At 34.0% G+C, this 15,842-nt stretch overlaps 2 protein-coding genes across 2 annotated transcripts; both read left to right on the top strand.

Moving 5' to 3' along the window:
• Nucleotides 1–1,665: 1,665 nt before the first annotated feature.
• LOC110377320 (odorant receptor 4) lies at nt 1,666–4,649 on the top strand. Its single transcript, XM_021336165.3, has 7 exons — nt 1,666–2,257; nt 2,785–2,986; nt 3,712–3,808; nt 3,882–3,986; nt 4,052–4,140; nt 4,425–4,491; nt 4,579–4,649. Exons 1-7 carry the CDS (start codon nt 1,666–1,668, stop codon nt 4,633–4,635), a joined length of 1,209 nt encoding a protein of 402 aa, XP_021191840.3. The 3' UTR covers nt 4,636–4,649.
• A 783-nt stretch (nt 4,650–5,432) lies between these two features.
• Nucleotides 5,433–7,735, top strand: LOC110377321 (odorant receptor 4). The gene is made up of 7 exons (XM_021336166.3): nt 5,433–6,069; nt 6,255–6,435; nt 6,736–6,832; nt 6,906–7,010; nt 7,266–7,354; nt 7,429–7,495; nt 7,572–7,735. Exons 1-7 carry the CDS (start codon nt 5,463–5,465, stop codon nt 7,629–7,631), a joined length of 1,206 nt encoding a protein of 401 aa, XP_021191841.3. The 5' UTR covers nt 5,433–5,462; the 3' UTR covers nt 7,632–7,735.
• The last annotated feature ends 8,107 nt before the right edge of the window (nt 7,736–15,842 follow it).

Genomic DNA, 15,842 nt, shown 5'->3' with positions numbered 1-15,842 from the left:
TCGACTTGACATCTTTTGTGGAAACTAAAGAATGATTCGCTAGACGGGATTGACGAAGCGTTGAGTGTAGCGTTACATGGAACATTTGGCGTACAAATACATTTTTCTACAGACTCGCAACAATAGACTTTGAACTCTTTCCTCGTGAAAAATAGAACAAGTTTCCTGCGCAGCAATAAAATTAAAGTATCGGTGTACTTTGACTCAATGGAAGCCAGCGCCAAACGACAATGGACGATTCGTCTGAAAGGAATTTTCAGAATACTTTGAATTTTTGAATAATCTTCAAGTTTGAGAAGTTTTGACTTTGACAAATTGTAGTTCTATACTTAGATATTTTTATTTAACCAAGGACGATGTTGTTGCTATTTAGCTTCGTTTCTTTCCTTTCAGTTATTAGTTGGTTGAATTTGTCTTCAGCTATCTTCCGCACCATAAAGAATTTGACAAATGGGATTCGTCCATTTACTAAATCCACGGTGCCTTTAGTTCCTGCAGGGCCAGGGGTGCGACACAATTTGTCATAAGCACAATACTCGCATTCAGATTTGATGTTACGATTCGTCGCCGCACCCTTGCGATTTGCTTGCTTTATGACCCCATTCAGAAAATGTGTCAATTTGTGTTATCCCATGACACTTTTGATGTATTTGGATCATTTACATTCATGGAGTGATTCTCGGCGCTCATATACTTTTGTATAAATCTTCAGAAGTACAGGTGTAACATCAAAGTGTTTGCGCTGGCAGCAAGCGTTTAACATCATTCAGATAACAATAACATTGAAATTAACTACTTCTTTTGATAACTTTTGAAAGGAAATGTCTTTAATTATTCAGTGGAACCTCACAAATACGTGCACTGTTAAGACAACTTTTAATTTTTAAAATAACTTTTTTAAAACACTCTAAATACTAAAAGAGTTTCAAAGTTTTACACACAAAACATATCCGTTGTAAAATCACTGCATGTTATATTAATGTTGTTTAATGTAAACTATTATTACAAACGTTTTAGAAAAAGCAATAAGTATTCCGTGTAAAAAACTCATTGTCAAGCTATTTTATGGTTGCTACAATATGGTTGAGCATATATTTTTAATTGCTTTAGATAATGGCTTAACCTGTAATTACATTCATGGGTCAGTAATTATACACTTACTGGTAAGTCATAATGAGGCAATTCATTTTTCAATAGTTTTATTTTATGTACAGGTTGACTTCAATTGAAAAATATAAATATATGCACTTTACAGGGAAATCTCGACGTTCAGCAAATTCGGTGAATTGCTCTCAGCGACTTTAAAAATACATTGGGTGAGCCAGAATAAGAATTTGTGATTTTACAAATAATGCACTGTTGTAAAGGAAAATATATTATTTTCATACTATTTCTAGGACTGAGTAAGTAGTAGTTAGGTACCTATTTTTAATGTAGCAATATATTGTTTCAATGTGGTCGTTCTCTAGGTATTGATTAAAAACCTGCTTTTAAACACCTTTTATTAACTATAATAACATGTTTATGCTTCTGATTGGAGTAATTACTTAATATCGAACATAAGCGGATATATAGAAGGTTAATCGATTCCTCGTGTATATTTTACAAATTTTTTGCTTGAAGTAGGTACTGAAAAACAGTTTAAACAGACAATAATTAATAGGCATGCTGCTGCAGTTCGAAAAATGTTTGAAAAGAATAAACATTTTCTTAAAATTAATAGGTTTGACTTTGGACAGTGCTGATAGTAATAGAACTATGGTGCAACGTTTGAGAAGGCACTGGAGGTGTTCAGTACACATGCTGTCGCTAGACATTGCCGTTTTTGGTGAAACCATATGGTTGATTATAGGTCTAGTCCTTGGCGCCAGTCTATGGGAAATTACTTACTTACTCCCCTGCCTCACGCTTTGTCTACTGGGAAATTTCAAAGTTTACTACTTTATCCGTCACTTGCAACATGTAAACGAAGCGGCCATGATATTAAGGAACTTGCAAAGTAATGGAAAGCATAATGAAGAAATTGAACGCGAAATGAACAACTGGCTGACTTTTCTATCATCAGTAACTAAGCTACTTCTAACGTTGACTACTCTGGGAGTTCTTGCGTTTGCACTTGGACCCTTTTTGATCACTGGTTCTTACTATTTGAGTACAGGTGAAATTAAACTCGTTTTGCCTTTTCTTATATGGTATCCCTTTGATGAGTTTGATATAAGAATCTGGCCAGTTGTGTATCTGCATCAACTATGGGCTGGTAAGTGCCTTTTATTATTCATCATAAAAAATACAATATTGATACCTACTGAACGTGAGTTACTTGTGTTTAATTTGGAAGCTCTTACAATAATAATCATTTTTCAAGCGTAAGTACGGGAAGTTGTATAAAAATAAACAGATTGAAATAATGTAGGGATTTGGAAAATATGTAGATTTGGAATGATATTTACACGTCTTTTGCGGTGATTGCATTTCGATCGTGTGATCAGTGGTTTATATGAGCTGCCATAATGGTGGATTTATAGCAAAACCGCGACCTCATATAAATCGTTCTTACGGCTTTGTTATTGGCAACCGTTCGACATGGAGAGTTGAAATGATATCGCGCTCATGGAACTTTGATAATTTTGCATCATTATGATATAGTAATATTATTTACCTACTGAAATTAACAGTCGCAGTTAAGGGATGATTACACATAAACATTCAGCTATGTTATTTAGATGACTAAATCTACGAGAATAATGAGTAGGTACGTTAAAAATAAATAATGTTTATTTTTAGCCTGGGTATGCGTTTTCTCCGTTTACGGACCGGATTGTTTCTTCTTTACTTGTTGTACATTTATTCACATTCAATTTCGGATTCTACAAGACAATTTAAAGGAGATAGTCAAAGTGGATGCAAGGAATCGACCAGATGTTACAACTAAAACATTTAAGGCGGAGTTGGTGCAACTTGTTAACGATCATCGAGAACTGATACGGTAGGTATACATAGAGAGAATCTTGTAGTCACTTTCATATACTTAGTAGTCATCATCATCCTCCGAGCCTTTTCCCAAACTATGTTGGGGTCGGCTTCCAGTCTAACTGGATTCAGCTGAGTACCAGTGCTTTACAAGAAGCTGCCTATCTGACCTCCACAACCCAGTTACCCGGGCAACCCAATACCCCTTGGTTAGACTGGTGTCAGACTTACTGGCTTCTGACTACCCGTAACGACTGCCAAGGATATTCAAGGACAGCTTGTAGTACTATATATACATAGCTAGTATACTTAGTAGTAAGGTAGATAATTAGATATTGTAATCATACTTTGACCACACTGTGAAAGCTTGTTATTCCATCATCAGACACCTTGTATACTGTAGAGTCATGCACTTAAAATGTTCTCACTGCACTCTTTGTGCAGTAAGAATGCATTTAAGAATATCTTCTGATACCTAAATAAATCGGTTTAAAATTATCTGCATGTTGACAGTAAAAATTGGTACTTTCGGTTCGTCCGGACATTTATTTAAATCTTCATTTTTTTGAGTCTCTGTGGAACATTGCCAAATGGAGTCAGAACTTCGTCGCCGCTTTTGCTAATTTATTTATTTTGACCCAAACTTTTTCATGGATCCACTTTTTTATTTTTCCGCTAGTTCATTATTAGTTTTACGATTCACTATTAGCTAAATATGAAAATGTCCAAACAATTTTTCAGATGCGTGAATTTATTGGAGATCACATATTCTCGATCAACTTTATTTAACGTTGTCACTAGTTCCCTGATCATTTGTGCTACTGGATTTAATTTGATGGTAAAACTTGAAGCATTTACATTCATTTCCATACTGTTACCTACACGTTATTTTAGAACGCATTTTCTTCTAGGTTATCGAAAACCTAGCTGTAATGGCGCCTTTCACCTCGTTCCTCACATTTGGTTTGCTCCAAGTGTTCTTCTATTGTTACTACGGCGATTACGTGATGAGATCTGTAAGTGCACGTAACTTATATCTCTTTTTGTTCTAGTTTCTGTTCTAACGTTTTGTTATTTCCAGAGCATTGGAGTAGGCGATGCTGTTTACAACAGTCGCTGGTACGAAACAGGAGCGCCTGAGAGAAAATATCTTTTGATTGTTTTACTTCGGTTAGTGAAACATTATTAGGAAATTGTAGATATAAATATTTGGAAGTTAAAATAATGGTTAGAATGTTTTTATGCATAGTTTTATGGATATTATCAACTTAACAGTAATTTACTAGATACCAGTAGCTAACGAGCCACATAAACATTCAGCTATGTAATTAACTTTTATGGGACATTAGACTAACAGTTATTGTCTTTTATTCACTAAACTGAAAATATATAGAGCGTAGTATTATATTTGATGCTATGTTTTTCTTTATGATTCTATTTTCAATTTATTTCAGGTCTCAAAAGCCATGCAGGTTATCAGCTTACGGGTTCACCGATATTAATTTAACAGCATTTACTCGGGTAAGATATTTACATAAGAAAGCGTATTCGCCGGCTATGAAATTGTTATTATTTTCAAAGATGGTAAAATTATTGTTTCACTTTCAGATATTGAGTACTTCTTGGTCTTACTTTGCTCTACTCAGACAGATGTACCACAAATAATCGTTGAGCACAACAAAGAAGAAATAAAATATATTGAATCCAGTTTATTCACCAAAAAAGGTTTAACTAAATTGTAAAAAGGAAATAAACCACTACAAGACCAATGTACTAGAGAAAAAAAAACCCACAATATAGCTCTTGCAGCTAAAATAATCAAAGATATACACAGCAATGAACTAAAATAATAATTAACACTAAAAAACACAAACAATTTCTTCTAATTATTAACACTTTTATACACGTTCGGAAGTACTCATCAATCTCTCGCGACCCGTATTTAACGTCGGCTTAAATTATATATTGCATGCTGTTTCCCCCATACAGACGAGCTCGTGTGTAATTATCCACGAAGCTGTTATTTACAATTTTAAAAGCACTTCCACACGTTTTTAATAACTTGTGTACAGCATGATTTATTTGAATAAAGTGTTTTATAATGTTATCTGTTGCAAATCTCGCGAGCAAACAAAGTTTTTGTTTAAAAAAGTAGAATTAGAAATGCAAACATTAATGAAGTAGAAATTCTTCATTTTAATAAAATTTTAAGCTATATGTGATACAAGGCCTTAAATGTAGGCGTAATTGAACACACTCGCACATAATAATAATAACTAAAGCCCTATGTATATTTACTCTAGTTCCTTCAGATCGTAAGAAATTAAAGAATACTACACGGTAAATGAAAACACCTTTTAATGTTAATTTATGCCTTCAACACTAAAGACACAAAAGAACTTGAAACTGTAAGCAAAATAGCGAAAAGTTTTTGCCACGGAGGTTGAAGGGTTGAAGTGCCTGAATTATCATAAAAGACAGAGTCCTCAAAAATGCTCGAGCAATTTGATAGATGTTTAAAAAGTGTAAACCTTTATTTAAAGTTTCTCGGTTTGCATCTGGAGAGTAAAGACACGAACAGAACTTTTGTCGAACGTTCTCGAAGCCACCGACTTTATTTCGCACACCTTTTCTCTTTGAACCTTGAGGTTGTCGCCCAAGTGCTCTGGGTTTTAGAAGCCGTCATCACAGGAAAAAGTTTTGTGGAAATAACACGTTTGATACCCTGCCTTATTCTTTGCTTAATAAGTAACTTTAAAACTTTATCGCTGTTATACTACGGTCGACATAACAATGAATTCATTGTTACTATGAGAAGTTTGTTGTTGAACCAAATGCAAGTTGAAGAAAAGGAACATCGCTTCAGAAAGAACTTAATTGACAAACATGTTTTGATACTAACAAGTATTTCAAAAAAGATAAGTTACGTGATTGTATTGGGTTTGTTAATGTTCGCTTTGGCCCCTGCCTTTATTATTATACCGCATTATTTTAAAACCGATGAAGTTAAGTTGGAAATGCCGTTCATAGCTTATTATCCGTTCAATGAATTTGATTTACGGATTTATCCTTGGGTATACTTCCATCAAGTATACTCAGGTACGTATATGTTACTTTTAATTAGGTACGTTCTGTTTCTCCTACGTTGAGTGTATTTTAAAGTTTTATTGGATTCTGATATAAAAACAATTGAATGAAAAATAGATTGTAATAGTAACACATTTTGTATTTCAAAAAACCTTTTATAGCACACATATCGACTTTATTTTTTTTTTATCTTTTAGCAGTAATTGCCATGATCATGGTATACGGACCCGACTGCTTTTTCTTCACTTGCTGTACCTTTATTCACATACAGTTTTCACTACTAAATAACGACATGGAGAGAATTGTCACTGAAGAAACACCTAGATACGATAAAACAAAATTCAAAAAGCTTGCTGTTCGCCACATTGAATTGATGCGGTGGGTATCACTACGTTTTGAGAATACTTAACCTAAATATGTAATTTCGTCGCCCACCACAGCTGACGATCTGTGCAAAAGTGATGATCGAAAGCGCTTATATACGCAATCACCTGTAGAAAAAAAGACCACATTTGTGAAAAATGCGTGTGACCCGTGACCTAAGATGAACCAGGGAAGGTTGAAGACCGAAAATTCTGACGTGACCCGTGACCTAAGATGAACCAAGGAAGGTTTCTAGACTAAAGCCTACCCCAAAAGGGATGTTATGTTCGTAATATACATATCTATATGTTTCAGGTGTGTCAATTTGCTCGAGAAGATATTTTCAAAATCGATATTATTCAACGCATTGACTAGTTCAGTTATTATATGTGTTACTGGATTTAACGTTTTGGTAACAGTTTTTCTTAATTCTTTTAACTGTTGTTTTAACTTTATAACAAGTTAACATTTTGTTTTTTATACAGGTGGTTGATAATATTGTGATGATGGCATCTTTCACAGCGTTTTTAATTTTCGGCTTGATGCAAATATTCTTGTATTGCTATTATGGCGATACTATAATGAGATCTGTAAGTAGCTGAACTATTTATCCCTAACCAAGATATTCAACCTAAGATATAGATAACCACACATAATACTTATCTCATACATTAGTGAAGACGAGAATGTTCCTTCGATAAAACATGGAGCTTATGGTAAGTTGTACGGGGATACGGCTACCTTATGATTTTTTATTCAAAGCTCAATCAATTCTGATTTCTTAGCGATATTCTTGTTATTTCGATGGCAATAAAGATAATAATGTGTGTATTATTAATTTTCAGAGCATGGAAGTAAGCACCTCCATTTATAACAGTCTATGGTACAATATACCTGCAGCAGACAGGAAGGGATTTCTCATAGCTATCATCAGGTACTAAGTAAATTCTATTTTTTAGTTTTAATTACCTAGCATTTTTACTGAACTTGTTTTACGTTATTTTCCAGAGCTCAAAAACCCTGTGCATTAACGGCGAACGGATTTTTCAAAATGAATTTGTCGGCTTTTGCCAGTGTATGTAAACCTTTTTAATTATTCATTCATTTTGTCAGATTTGGTACTTTATAAAAAGGTATGTTTGTTTTTCCAGATATTGAGTAAGTCGTGGTCTTACTTCGCTCTTCTGAAAACTATGTATCACCCTGAATGAGAAGATTTACTATGCTTAGCAAGTTTTAATTAAACACTTAAGATTTATAGCGCACGTATACAGCACTATTTGTAATTAGATGAAGTAAATAAATGTTTCAGATAGTCTTCTCGTGTTTTATATGATGGTCTTGTTTGTGATTCAAGTTTAAGAGTATTCTTAAAACTTCTATAGAACAGTTTCCCGTCTGAAAAGCGTGAAGTCATAAACTTGTTCAGCTAAAGCATAGTTAATCGTTCAAAGAGTCTAACATTTTGATATTAAATTACCAGAACGATAACCTTTCCAAGTCGAAGCAGGAAGATGATACTCAAATATTATCGTTTCGTACTATTCCATTGTTTTGCCGTCCGTATACTTTTCGGCCTCGAGAGAATAATACGTTTCTCCTTGTTTCATTTTTAATATAATTTAGGCGGAGCATTCTTTAGATATACATTTCGAAACGTATTCCCGATGTTGCGGAACAAGGTATTCTCAATTCTTATGTAGGTCATGAATGCGGTAGTAGTTACCGATGCGCCAAATAGCAAAGAATCCTAAAGTAGGCACGCCGTCTCTTCTGACAGACAGTAGTAAAATAATGCTAAAATAAAACTGGCCAAATGGCCATTGTGAAAAGCAGTAAAATCTTTGATTTATCGACAGCCATCAACAGATGTCTAAGCCCTCGTAAACAGTTTAAAGAATAGTTTTAGCCTAAAGGAAAGTGTCGTCCAAGAATTTTATGGGGGATCATAAGCTCCTGAACATTCTTCAATTATCTAATCAAATTAGCTTTTTGACAACATCATTGCATATAAACAGAGTACTGTTTCTCCGACTTTTAATATTATGAAATGACAGGGCTTCAAAGATTAGGATGAGCTTTTTGTGCCGTTATTATTTTCTTCACATGAAAAATATTATTAGATTACGTTCACTGTCTTGTATTGGTGAAGTCCGTAACAATTTTTTTTTCGCAAAACAAATGCATATAAAAACATCCAGTTTGTATTCAGCAATTTCATGATGATCGTGTTTCGTTACATATCTCATCGTGTTTCGTTTTCATCATTCCAGCCGTGTGATGTGCGTCGATTAACTCGCATGGTGATAGATAGGTGCGTCCGAGTAATTAACAAGGGCGTGACTAAATTGCCGTAATTGTCACCGAGTACACACGAGTGACGGGATTTGTAATTAAACCACATGTCCGGATACGGTTGTACAGTGGACTGTTGTTTTTGTTTTATTAATAGCGCGTGTATAGTGCAGCGAGGCTTGAGTGTTTTTAATGGCAGAGTTTTATTACGGATTATCATTACCAAAAAGAACAAAATCACCAGAACGGGTATTGATTATACAAAGAATCTTTCAATCGTAGGTATATTACAGGTTTATAAAGCATTTAGTCTACTGTGATTTGTAATTCTCCAAGTTAAAAAGCTTGCCTTTCCGCTAGCCCGATAGAACAGTAATTTAAATCCTATGAATATCTGAATACAGAACTAACTGCAAACTTAATTTATTCTAATTTTTCTCAGAAATTCTGTTCATACCGGAAGAAATTCTGTACGAACCATTTTAAAAGCGAGCAGTTTTAACGATTCACATTCAGCATTGCTCGGAACATTCAGTTTAATTAAAATAAATATTCGCATAAACAACACGTTTGCAAACTTGTCGTAAAATGATAAAAAAACGTTGGCGAAGTTAATTAAAAATTTATGGGCGACCCGTGTTTGTTGTCGTAAACACATGTGTTGTGACTAAAAGAAAGATTTAATATAACGTTGGAGCCGGCGTGAATGCCATTCTACGTATCAGCGCTTAACCAAATGTGGTCGATTTGAATCCTTAAATAAGTCTATTTCTGTGCGCGGTACTAATAAAAAGAGCCCATGTGCTCACAAATGTTGTGTATTTTGACCCCAACTTTATTCACAAAAACCGTATCAAAAGATAATTTGCAATATGTGCCAGGGTCGAGGCATTAACACTTCAGCCTTACTATAGAAAAAGGTTGCCCTCACAAAAAACATAAGTTATTAAAGACCGCTCAGGGAAAGTTTGTTTTTTATTCTACGCTCCGAAAAATTATTGCCGGCTGAACAATTTCACATTTTGCGCGCCCTTTTATTGGCAGACAAATAAGCATTCGATGCGCGAACTACAAGCGGCAAGTGACGTCATAAACAAAGCTAAGATATCTCACATATGAAATAAAATAAACTGACGTCACATTGGGAGTTCTCAGCTTCGAATCCCGTCGAATCCCTGCTCAGTATCATCCCGTTGCGTAAACTCAGCTATCTTCGAGATGTTCTTGTAAACATTCGCTTATACAAATAATGGCTGTAATATCATCAAGTATCGATTGCTACATTTAGGTAGTGTTTTTGTAGTGGTTTTCAAAGTATTTTATGTTTCAATGCTAAAAGGAAAATTATGTTTCTCATTGCTCCACATTTATAACGTAAAACAGTTTCAGAAGTTTGAAATTGCATTCTCGTGGGGAATTCAATTGAAATTGGTATTCTAAATGGATCTAAGTTTAACCAATATGATTTTGCATATTCGTGTTTTCATTGTTCTCAATAGACTAACAAAATATTATGCTGTTGCTGGAGTGTCCCTGATTAAATGAAGCAGGATTCGACCTCGTGACCTTTCGATCGGCAGTCAACACCCCATTCGGCTTAGTCGTTCGACTAGGGAATTGTTATTGCCTATATTATTGCAACAACAATTGCGTGCTCCTAATACGAAAAGAAAAGTTTAAGTATAATAATTATAACATTAACCAATGAAAAGTCAAAGAAGTTAGGGTCATATCGCCCTGAGGTAGGTACCAAACTACGTAGGTACATAAAATTTAAGTTATAAAAGGAATATTTTTCATAAATTAGTCTATTGTAGCATTCATAAGATTTTAGTACATATCCAAACTTTATCAAGTAATAAATTGTTCAAATACGTATATCCCGGAGTATCTAATACTGAAATACGCAGAGCTGCCAGCGGCATGAAAATTAGTTTTTATTAGGTACAAAGTCTGGAAGCCACATGGTTTCAGTTACAGGAGTGTATTAAAACCTTGATTATAAGACTTAATTTAACATTTTGGTCGTCTCCCCGTCTTGGTTTGCAATGTAATTTTCTTGTACATTTTATATTATGGTAACAGCGGGTGTCAAAGCAAAAGTTTCCAATTTAATTATGAACTTGTAAACGCTGACAACTATCATGCTAAGATTGTGGGAACTTTGTTAGTAGCTTAGTTAAAGTTTCTCTATTACGTGGCCGCACAGGGTGCTTCGTTGTTATGAGTTTTCCTTAATATGTGGAGAGGAAAAACTATGTTTCGTATGGGTAAGTTTTTGTTCCTTTTGTAACATTATGAACTACATATTTTTGGTCAAGTATTAATTAATGTGAGTGAAGACTTACAAAAATGTATCGAACTATTCAGAAGGCTGGTATTACGGCTAAAAAGGCTCTCAAGGCAGTCTGTGGTTTATATTTTAATCTATCTTGTTGGCTGGTTCTCTATTTACAAAGATGAAATTAAATTCAGTAATATCACGTCCCACACATAAACTGAAAACATCCCTCTAATCAGTCCTAATGCGTCCTCCGTCAGTCAATCCTTATAATTAAGTTTATATTTGTGTTTTATGATTCAAGTAATGCATATATTATACGAAATAAACTGTTACTGTGTACACAGTTTATTTAGTTAATTTGTAACCAGATTACCGTAAAATATTTTATGAAAGATCTCATTATTACCTACGGTTAATTTTCAAAAAATAAAACTCGATATTCACATTGCATAACAAGGCTAGAATAAAATAATACTGAAGAAGAAATGGATGGATTGTGGCAAAAAGGAGGTGGATACTGAGATCACGACGTCGTAGAGATTTATTGAAGAAAAATACATGTTGCGCTGACCCCGAATAAATTGAGATGAGAATATCCTGCCCCTTTTCCTCTTCGTGTGACAAAAGAGGTTATATAACATGATGATCATGATAGGTACTGATCGCAACGAGTTATGGATTCACGATGTATTATATGTAAATTGAAATTTACTAACCGACTTCCAAGAGAGGTTCGCAGTTTGACCTGTAGTTATTTGTTCGCGATTATCTCACATTTAGCAGAACCCATGTTGATGCGGTTTTCAGAATAGTTTTGCTAGATTAAGGAGAAGATCTTAAGTAATATTATTAAAGTCAGATTTATATTTTTAAAAATAGTTTTTATTTATAGGCGAGTAAACATTAAACTGTGTGAAACTCAATTAAAATAAACACAACAAGAAATAACAAGTAACTTTGGCATTTTCCAACAATCACCAGTATAGTTGATAAAACATAAAGCCAACTGGTTAAAGTTATTAAGCATAATATTTTGGGTTTGGACTCTGTCTACACATTTTGTCTGGACTGTATTTTATAGACATACTAGCCGGCTGCCAAGTTATTTGTAGGGTGAAGGTCAACGTTTAGCCTAACTATGTTAGGACTAATCTCACGGAATGATCTAAGAAACAAACAAGACTTGCTTAAGTGTGGAAATTGATTAGCTAGCCCAATCGAGTAAGTATTTCATAAACATGCGAAGGTCGTGTTATATGTAAGTTTATTGTTTAGAATGAAAAGGAGTTGTTTTTATAGCTTTTCATATTTTTGGTAAAAAAATAAAGAACGCAAAGCTCCTTTGAATAAAATAAATCTGAAAAATATACCGAGGTGATAAAAACATTTTACTTAAAAGGCTTGAATTGCGTTAATAAAATGTTTTAATGAATACTAAAATAAACATTATTTAAATAATGACTTTTAACCGAGAAAGTTTCCAATGGTTGTCTACATTTATCATTTCAGACAGAACATTAAATGAGGTCGCTGTAATATTATACGGTATTCTTCAGCGAAATAAATGAAATATTGTTTTACTTCGTCTTTAATTTAAGAAACAGAAGAAATAACCCGATATTTAGGTACAAGTATGATGATCATTTTGATAAGCATCTTAGTATTAGCTTTTTCCTGAAGACATACATAACATAGCAGTAACATAAATTTTATATCATACAGTAGCATACCTAAGTTATTTTCCCTAAGAAATAACATGCACCTATATTAAGCTTAGTACCTACTAGCGTTTTACAGTTTCTTTTTCTGTAGGTGCCAGAAAGTTGAATGGCTCGTGCAAATGCTTTTAGTACCTCATGCAGGCGGTATCGTGACATAGAACATTATAAAATATTAAGTAATACCTACATACTTAGTAGGAAGTATGATATCGAAAAACATGTACCTAATAGTTTTTTACTCACTGCTCGCATGTTCCTGTAATATTTTTACTAGCAACATAACTGTTTGCGTTTTTGCTATGCTGATATAAAATGTTTCATTCAATGTTGGTGAAACAAGTAAAAAATAAATACTTTAAACTACTTTACCATTCAAATTAGTAGCATAAGTAAATTTAAGACCGTTTAAGATTTATATTTTTAAATGGCCTTCTGCTACTCATATCTATTAAACTTGGTACAGTATACAGACGAATGCATTACCAATAACGATATTTCATAGCTCAATTTTTAGTTTTCACTAAAAATGTAGGTATTTGTATGCAGTTCTCCCTGAAGACGACATTTACATGTTGCTGTACACCGTTTAGCTCCAAATGTTTCGCATTTGTTTGTCAAAGGAAATTTCATTTCCTCTCGCGACCTCTCCTCTTTGAGATGAGAAATACCTATCTTGTTTTCATAAAATGGGAACTCATATTTTTACATATTTGAAAATCTTTGTAATCTTTTAAACAAAGGCATACCCAGACACATATTTGATTAGGTTGTTCGTTACTTTTGCTTTGAAAGGCACTGAGGTCTTGTTTAAGATATTTTTACAGATTTTTTAAACTAATCTATGGATGTGACTCAAATGTGACCAGGATTATTTTGCACACTCACGACCAATTGCTTACTACCGCAAAACCGTCCTCAACGTATGAATACATATGAGTTTTCCTTTTCTTTCAATTTCAAAATTCAGTAAAGATAACACGTTCTTCCATATAAAAAGAGATATGAAAATGTTCAAAATCGAATAACGGTGACTGGCGATATATAGAGGTATCAAAACAATATTGCTTATCATGTTTCCAATTTTCTTGAAATAAATAGTTGTGGCGTCCGAGCGTTGAACTTTAACCTGACGCCAGTAAAAGCGTGGTTATAAAATCCCCACATCGTTTAAGTTCATAATAAAACACTTGAAATATCCGCATAGTAAAACCATTAATCAAAAGGTGATTGTGTGCGTGAAAATTAACTTTCGTACCGTCAGTTTCGTATAAAAGAACACTGTATTTTCGGTTGGCTCGTCATGTAACTTACGATGGGCAATAATGACAGCGAAAAATGAATTTTGCACCCAAACAAAGAAATACGCACCTTTTTCAATGGACTAGGTACTGGTAAACGACTCAACCTCTATGTATTTTCAGTGGGAACGTTACTACCAAAAAAGCTTTCCGGCATGATATCCTTTGCGATTTTATTAATACTAAATATACCCTCCCTTTATGGCTCTATTATACCATAATTTGAAAATACCAAATACCGTTTATTTGCCATTTTGCGTTCATAATTTTGCACTGAATAGCAATTTTGTCGCTGTGCTAAAGCTTCAAAGTTTAGAAAGCTTTTCGCTGTAACGGATGTTTATGAAATAGTGTTATGAAAAGCAAGCTCCCTTTAATTATACGAGTACACGCTACTATGCAGTATGTATCGTGGTTAAACGATTTTACACTCAATGACCGTTTATTTATGAGTCAATATTACAGAGCAGGATAAATACAATCCTTTGGTCTGTGATGGGCTGTGGAAAAATAAAAACATATGTGAGAAACAAAATAAGCAATGTAGGTATGGGCTTAAACATTTACTTCTAATTGGTCAATGAATACTCCGTTCAGTACCTTTATTTCATCTCTAATAGATACTTCGTAATGAACCCAAAACCATTATTAGTATCTATTTTCTTCTTCGTGATTTAGTTCTACACGATGTTAACATGTAACCACATATCACGGGATAATGGTCTGTTCTGTCGTGACATGTACCTATTAATCTTCATCCCCTACAATATTATCTAATTGCAAGGACATTCGTCTTTTCCTGAAATATAATGTTGGCCGAACCTACTTGTGTGTGTGGTTTATCTGTGTGGTCACTCTACTTAATACGCGCATTCGTTGGAGTGGTCACGTAACATTTTTACTTATTATTGTTGATACAAATTGTACTTTGGACTGTACATGCTATATATATTTTCTTAGGCTAGTTTTTTTTAAAGCTTCGTGATCATTGAAGTCGTGAATATGGTCTGGATGTGCAAAATGATTGATGACATTAATTCCCCAAAAAATATGTATGCTTTTCAACTTTTTCAACTATACTCTCTGTACCTCTGTAAGACGGGTCTTAAAAGTTTCTTTTGTAAATAAAATACGTATAATAGTTTACAATGTACGTTAGAGTGCTTGGAAACTTTCGAAATAAATTTTAGTCTCGCGTCTTTGTTTCAGTTTTATTGCGGTTACTTCTCGTGTTAACATTTATGGGGTAACCCAAATGTAACCTACATTAGGGGCTAAGCTCTTTTCAGTCATTCTTGCGAAATCTCCGAGCAGCTTATACTTTTATTTGGTTTTCGGAGAAGATATCTTATCACTACATTGTAAAATAAAGTCGCTTTTTCTGTCCCTTGTACGCTTAAATCTTCAAAACAACGGTTTTCATTCGATTTTTTTTAAAGATAGAGTGATTAAAGAGGAAGATTTATATACATTCAGTAGTGGGGGAATAGTGCTATCCCGTGCGAAGCCGGAGCAGGTCGCTAGCAATATTATATGTATAGGTATCATAAGTTAAGCCTCAAAGGAGGAAGAGTCTATTGATAAAGCGAGCACGTTTACACAACTTAGATTATAAGCCAGGAGTCATTTGCATTATATAGGGTGCGGTATTGCAGCCGATAACACAATTAATCGTTTATCCTGCCGTAAATTGAACTGGGTTTGTAATGTTAATGGAATATTTGAACTGTGAATAGAAATCTGTGAACCCGTTAAATTGAAATGTTATAATTACATGTCGGAATAGGAACCCAATTTTTGTGTCATTGTTCAGATTGATGGCAT

Source organism: Helicoverpa armigera, chromosome 10 (assembly GCF_030705265.1).
Source record: "Helicoverpa armigera isolate CAAS_96S chromosome 10, ASM3070526v1, whole genome shotgun sequence".
NCBI lineage: Eukaryota > Metazoa > Arthropoda > Insecta > Lepidoptera > Noctuidae > Helicoverpa > Helicoverpa armigera.
This window is presented reverse-complemented; position numbering and strand designations above follow the sequence as displayed.

Bases quoted from the DNA above. Each gene is read 5' to 3' on its own strand.
- LOC110377320 (XM_021336165.3), top strand. From the start codon at position 1,666: ATGCTGCTGCAGTTCGAAAAATGTTTGAAAAGAATAAACATTTTCTTA. The intron at 2,987-3,711 runs GTAGGTATACAT...ACAATTTTTCAG, and splicing joins GATCATCGAGAACTGATACG to ATGCGTGAATTTATTGGAGA. The intron at 4,141-4,424 runs GTTAGTGAAACA...AATTTATTTCAG, and splicing joins CTTTTGATTGTTTTACTTCG to GTCTCAAAAGCCATGCAGGT.
- LOC110377321 (XM_021336166.3), top strand. From the start codon at position 5,463: ATGCTCGAGCAATTTGATAGATGTTTAAAAAGTGTAAACCTTTATTTA. The intron at 6,070-6,254 runs GTACGTATATGT...TTTATCTTTTAG, and splicing joins CTTCCATCAAGTATACTCAG to CAGTAATTGCCATGATCATG. The intron at 7,355-7,428 runs GTACTAAGTAAA...GTTATTTTCCAG, and splicing joins TTTCTCATAGCTATCATCAG to AGCTCAAAAACCCTGTGCAT.